At 46.5% G+C, this 6,249-nt stretch overlaps 1 protein-coding gene across 1 annotated transcript in view; it reads left to right on the forward strand.

Moving 5' to 3' along the window:
• The window catches only part of LOC134755272 (uncharacterized), a 234,927-nt gene extending 228,903 nt beyond the window's left edge, over positions 1-6,024 (forward strand). The window contains exon 2 of the mRNA XM_063691786.1: positions 5,926-6,024. Within this exon, the coding sequence (XP_063547856.1) occupies positions 5,926-5,955 (30 nt within the window). The 3' untranslated portion in view covers positions 5,956-6,024. The remainder of the gene's footprint in view (positions 1-5,925) is intronic.
• The last annotated feature ends 225 nt before the right edge of the window (positions 6,025-6,249 follow it).

Genomic DNA, 6,249 nt, shown 5'->3' on the forward strand with positions numbered 1-6,249 from the left:
CGCGAGTTGTAGAATCTCCGGATTGTCGATGTCCCGATGCCTGGCTGCATAGTCGCACCATCTGCTGCGTAAATGAGGCGATAATCGGTCCGTGACTTCTCGTATGAGCATCGGATTATCGGCATAGTGTCTTCGGTCGACGTCTATGATTGTTGACACTATGTTCATAATCTTGATTGCGAAAGTGTTGAGATCGTTCGCGCTCGGTCCCAACTGCGGCAGTCTTCGCAAATCTTCGATCGCCTTGTCCAAAAGCACTTCGCTTCGGCCAAACTGCTTCTTCAATATCCGCATTATCATGTCTGGTTTCGTAGCGGTCGATAGGACGTGTGACACGCACGTCTTCGCGTCCCCGCGTAACGCCATACGCAGTCTCGCGACGTTTTCGTAGTCCGTAAACTTGTATCTCTTCGACGTCTCGGTGTACGTATTGTAGAAACTTCGCCACTCACTTACATCGCCGTAGAAGTGGGGCAACTCGAATATATCTTTCGGTGCCGGACGAGCCGCCATTTGCATTCTCTCGAATAACTGCAGCATAGACTCCGCAACCGTACCTTCGTTCGTGAGCTGCGTACGTGCCGTGTGCGGCGTACGGGGCTCGTCCGGTGGCGATAACGATCGCCGACGATCCTCGCGGCTCGGTGAGCGACGTCGAATATGCCGCTCCGCCTGCGTAGGTCGCCTGGGAGTGTCGTAGTATGGCGGTGGCTCGTTGGCTAACCTTTTGTTGGACTTGACGGGCTCGGTTCGCGTCTTGTCCTGCGATTCGTCCATCCACTTAAGGATTCTTCTTTGTTTTTGCGGCTCGATGTCGTCTGGATCGGAAACCGCGTCGGTCGTACTACCTTCTGCACGTATTTGCAGCTTCTGGGTTTCTAGCCGCTTACGAATTAAGTCGGCTTCGAGTTGTAACTCCTTTTTCTTGATCGCCGCTAGCCGCTCGTCCGCTTCCAACTCGATCTGGGAGACTCTGGCTTCGACGATAGTACTCGCGCACGAACGCACGGAATGAGAGCGGGTAGGGGCATACGGGGTGCTTGCCTCCCTAGGAGTTACCTGCGGTTGTGACGTCGTATAGTCTCTGGTGACTGTCTTCGGATGACGTGACGGTATCGGTGTCGGTCTCGATAGACGCCGTAAGCGCTTCTTGAGATCCTTGCTCCACAGCATCATTGTATCTTGCGATGGAGACCTCGGTGGCCTCGGTAAGTCCCCAAACCTGGGTTCGATCGGTGGTAGCGCGGCCGCTGCGCCGAGCGGCTCGGCACTCGCAGCGCGCTGATTGGTCCTTTCTGCGCCGGTCGACTCGGCAGGTGGAGGGGAGAGACGCTCCGCGTCGGCGCCTCCGGCCCTCTCTGCAGCTACGCGGGCGAGCTCACGCGCTTGAGCCGCCGCCGCGCCCTCGTCTAGGAAGCGCTGCCTGTCTTCGTCGATCCGCGACGCTGACTTCGACCTCGTTTTTACCATATTGAGAGACATGGGCTTGAACACGACGTCTCGATGGGCTGACAGGAAATCCGGCTCGAAGGACCAGAAAATAATGCAATCCGCGACGCACTATAGCCTCCGGAGCTCAATTGTAGAGTCTGGTCGCTGGCACGCCCTGCCGCCGCCACTCGTACTGCCGAGACGTGTCCGTTCCCACGCCGACTCACCCTCGAAGGACCAGGATAACTATCCACGAATTCGAATTAAACTAATTACGACACTTGTAAAAACTGACTTTTATTAATCGCGGTACAAGGTATAAAAATACTCCTAACACGGTAACTGAGAGTAGAACGACTGAGCACTTTAAACTTCTTCAGGTTTTCTTGAGGACTTTTTGATAGTAGAAGCTGCTTTTCCGATACTGTGCTTTCCCAGTCGTCCTTCCCTGTATTTATACGAAAATTTAAGAAAAGGAAAGCTCCTACGATAAGGAGATAAGATCGATTTCCATTCGTTCGATTCGAAGGGCTCTGATTGGCTAATGACGCTATCCGGCCGTCATCGCCTCGATTTTAGTTATCTCGTTATCGCTTACATTATGTTTACTTAATTAATCACGTAATTATCGAATTAAAACTTATGTATCCTAACATCTAAACCATTAGGCTTCTCGATTAGCGAATCTCTTCTGTTCTGCTCGGTAATACTCACACAATACGAGCTATTGTCCGCTCGCGTCGAGGACAATAGCGCGGGTTTTTTGCCCTTTCGCTGGCCGAATACAATACTTTGGCTAGGCCTATGACAATAGTACCTGCACTGATCGATAAACGATATTATTCTCTACGATTTCTACATACATTATTATGGTCGGATATTTATAATTTACGTGATATTTGATCGAACGTACTAACTCCATAGTAAAATCTGAGCGATATCGAAATGCTCGGCGGATTTTGTGTGACCAATGGGAAGTTGATCGTGCGTCCTGCTCATTCTTACCTATCCTTGTCTACATTTTCTTATGATTGGCTATAATTCGTGAGCCAATTAACGAATCTACATTTTAATCTCTTTCTAATGCTTTATCTCACTCTTTTTACTATGGGATTAGGAATTCAAGGGAAATAATTTGACCTTTTCTTATGAAATCGAATGAAACCTAGATACATAACTAATCCTAGGCTATAAAATAACGCGTATATACATGTTACTTACGAACTAATAACAATCTAGAGCGAATTTGCCTACCTAAACGATAAAATCTTTATTAAGAATACAATCTTAAACTATTCGATTTAAATTAACTTAGAATCATCTACTGTCGTGTTAGAGCGTCGCTAACATTTTTGTATCATTATTATCATATTCCACTCCACTGTTTGACATAGGCCTCCCCCAAAGAGTGCCACAAAGACCGGACCGGTCTTGCGCCACCCGCATCCAGCGGACTCAGGGCCTGATTTACCCACAGGCTAATAAGGCTAAAGCCTAGGGTCCAAGGACTAAGGGGGCGCGCAAGGGAGCGCGGCGGCGGCTCTGAGTTGAGACAAGCGGGGGGCGGATATACATATTCAGCCTAGGGCGGTCAGAACTCTAAGTCAGGCCCTGAGCGGACTCCCGCGACCTTTACCACTTTTACCAGGTCATCAGTCCACCTTGTGTTTATAATATAATTATTATATACATATATGCGGTGCACTTGTATGGAGAAAGGAAACATTGTATAATGCTCTAAATTGTATAATTGTATAATGCTTTAAATATCGCGGCCATAAGCCTCAATTTCTGTCCATATGTAGTGGTACTCTATGTTACATAATTAGACATTTAACCTATAGGTATAGACACTTAGCCGTAAGAGACTTGACTGACAGACTGACCAACGTAAATCCCTAGTAGCTAAGGTTATTAGCATTAGCACCTATCTTCATCTTTAGACATACTTTTTTTTTTTTCAATCTAGTTTTTAATTCACTAACTGGTCGCCCAAGATACAGGCTATGCCTAGTTTGGGGACCCCTGTTCATACTGTTATAAATGTACCGCTGTATGCGCGCAACCTGGACCTCATGTATACTCCATCTGCAAATTCCCATCTTTGTGTGCAAAATAAATATATTTTTCATTTTCATTTTTTTTTATATGTCGTCGTCAAGGACCCACAACACAAGCCTTATTGAGCTTACTGAGGGACTAGGTTCATCTGTGTAAACTTGTCCTGTAATATTTATATATTTATTATAGCTGTATCATTCTAACATGATTGCCCCGAGTGATACGCTAAATGCTTCGCTAACTGTAGTTAGCGACAGTTGCAATAGCACTCAAGTGGGAGTTCTCATCTCGCTACACCGTGCCGAATTCGGACTAAATACGTATAATACATATGTTAATAATTATAAATTATTTATTTGAAATGACATTGTCATACTTGTTTGATATCGATATCATTTTACGCGTCTGGGTATGCCGCCATTAATTTTCTCTTGCTTATAAGTAACTAGCGACCCGCCCGGGTTCGCACGGGTTACACAAAACCTTTAACACATTGAGTTATTATTAATATAGAGAAGCCATTCCAAATAAAGAAATTGTCGCAATCGCAACTTGTACCACGCGAGGAACACGTCGTAAGCGCCGTAAAATTCATGGCGCTTACGCGTTTAGGTCGTGAAGATTCACGCTCCGCTTCAATGGTTTGTTGTCAAATCAGCAACTCATGGTGCAAAATACTAACCAGTGTCGTAAGTAAATCTGTGCCGGTTCTATTCGTAATTAATTATAAGTTCAATGAGGTAATTAACCACGCGTTTGCTAATGTTTGTGCGTTATACAACGCACGGATCGGTGTGACATTAGTCTTATTTAAATAGTTAAACTAGCGTTTTAGGTCGCTCCACGGGGCTTGTCTACATACACGTTCATTTTAATGCGTTGAAGGTAGGTAATTTAATGCCAAAATAGTATGGAAAGAAGCATGTTGAATATAAAACTTAGAGATAGAATACAACTGGAGGACATTAGAAAGAGAACAAAAATAATCGACGTAAACTGAAATGGAAGTGGACCGGCCACATGCTCCGAGACAAGAGAGAAAAATGGTCAAAATACATCACAACATGGTACCCAAGAGACGGAAAAAGGGATGATGGAGGACAAAAAATGAGATGGGAAGACGAGTTCATCAGGCAGGTGGCCGGAGCCTTCTGGAGAAGACAGGCTCTGGACAGGGACTCGTGGAGGAATATGGGAGAGGCCTATGCCAAGAGCAACCAGACAAGACGTCTGCGGAGAAAGGCTAGCAGTAAGTAAGTAAGTAATTTAATGCTACATTAACTTTAAGCTGATAAGCTTTTATACAGCCCCTTATGAGGTAAATTTGGTTTCCGAATCAAGAGAAAAATCGATCAAGAATCAAGAGGAGAATCGATTTTTGGGTTCCGCGTATAAAGTTGTCTTGTGCAGTAGTGAGCGAACATTTAAGTAATATTTTATAAGTAAACCAAATTTTTGTCGTTATTATTTAAAAAATAATAATAATAATAATAATAAACAGTCTTTTCTCAGGAGGCAATAAAGTGCGCGCCTTCAACGCCTGGGTAATGCCCATACTCATATACTCCTTTGGCATACTAAGGTGGACTCAGACCGAGCTGGACGCCCTGGATCGGAGGGTCCGTCTACTACTCACCACACACCGTATGCTACACCCACGCTCGTCAGTTATGAGATTGTACATCTCACGGAAGTGTGGAGGTCGAGGCTTCCTTAACGCCAAAGATCTCCACAACCGCGAGGTGTGCAATCTCAGGAATTATTTCCTTAACAACGAGTGTGGGATGCATCGTGATGTGGTGGCAGTGGACAGGAACTTCACGCCGCTCTCCTTGGCAAACGAGAACTGGCACAAACCTGTGGTACAAAGTGCTGTGGGCCGCAAGGCGGTATGGGAGAGTAAGGTGCTACATGGGCGGTTCTACAAGGCCCTCACGGGACCCGATGTAGACCTGCTCGCGTCGGTGAACTGGTTACGATTCGGGGACCTCTTCGGAGAAACCGAGGGTTTTGCCTGTGCAATTGCGGACGAAGTTATGATGACGAACAACTATCGGAAATATATCCTGAAGGACGGTACGGTCGACATTTGTCGGGCATGCCGCCATCCCTGAGAGTCACTCAGGCATATCATTTCCGGTTGTTCTCATCTTGCTAACGGCGAGTACTTGCACAGACATAATCTCGTAGCCAGGATTATTCACCAGCAGCTTGCTCTTCTATACGGCCTTGTGGACTGCGAAGTACCGTACTACAAGTATTTACCTGTGCCAGTTCTCGAGAATGGTCGTGCCACGCTCTATTGGGATCGATCTATCATCACTGACAGGACTATTGTAGCCAATAAGCCTGACATTGTGATAATAGATCGATCACAGCGCCGGGCCGTGCTCGTCGACATCACCATCCCCCATGATGAGAATCTCGTGAAAGCCGAGAAGGACAAGTCCAGTAAGTACCTAGACTTGGCACACGAGATAACCGCCATGTGGGATGTTGATTCGACGATCATTGTCCCGATAGTCGTTTCAGCGAACGGTCTCATAGCGAAGAGTCTCGACCAACACCTTGAGAGACTCTCGCTAGGTGGTTGGATCAAGGGTCAGATGCAGAAGGCGGTGATCTTGGACACGGCGCGGATAGTCCGCCGGTTCCTCTCTCTGCGGCCCTGACCACCGGCAGCTTGGGCCCTGCCCCGCTGCTGGCGGCACCCTAGGTTAGGTTTTTTATAATTTGTTTATATGTATTTTGTATTGT

This window comes from Cydia strobilella, chromosome 2 (assembly GCF_947568885.1).
Source record: "Cydia strobilella chromosome 2, ilCydStro3.1, whole genome shotgun sequence".
In the NCBI taxonomy this organism is placed as follows: domain Eukaryota; kingdom Metazoa; phylum Arthropoda; class Insecta; order Lepidoptera; family Tortricidae; genus Cydia; species Cydia strobilella.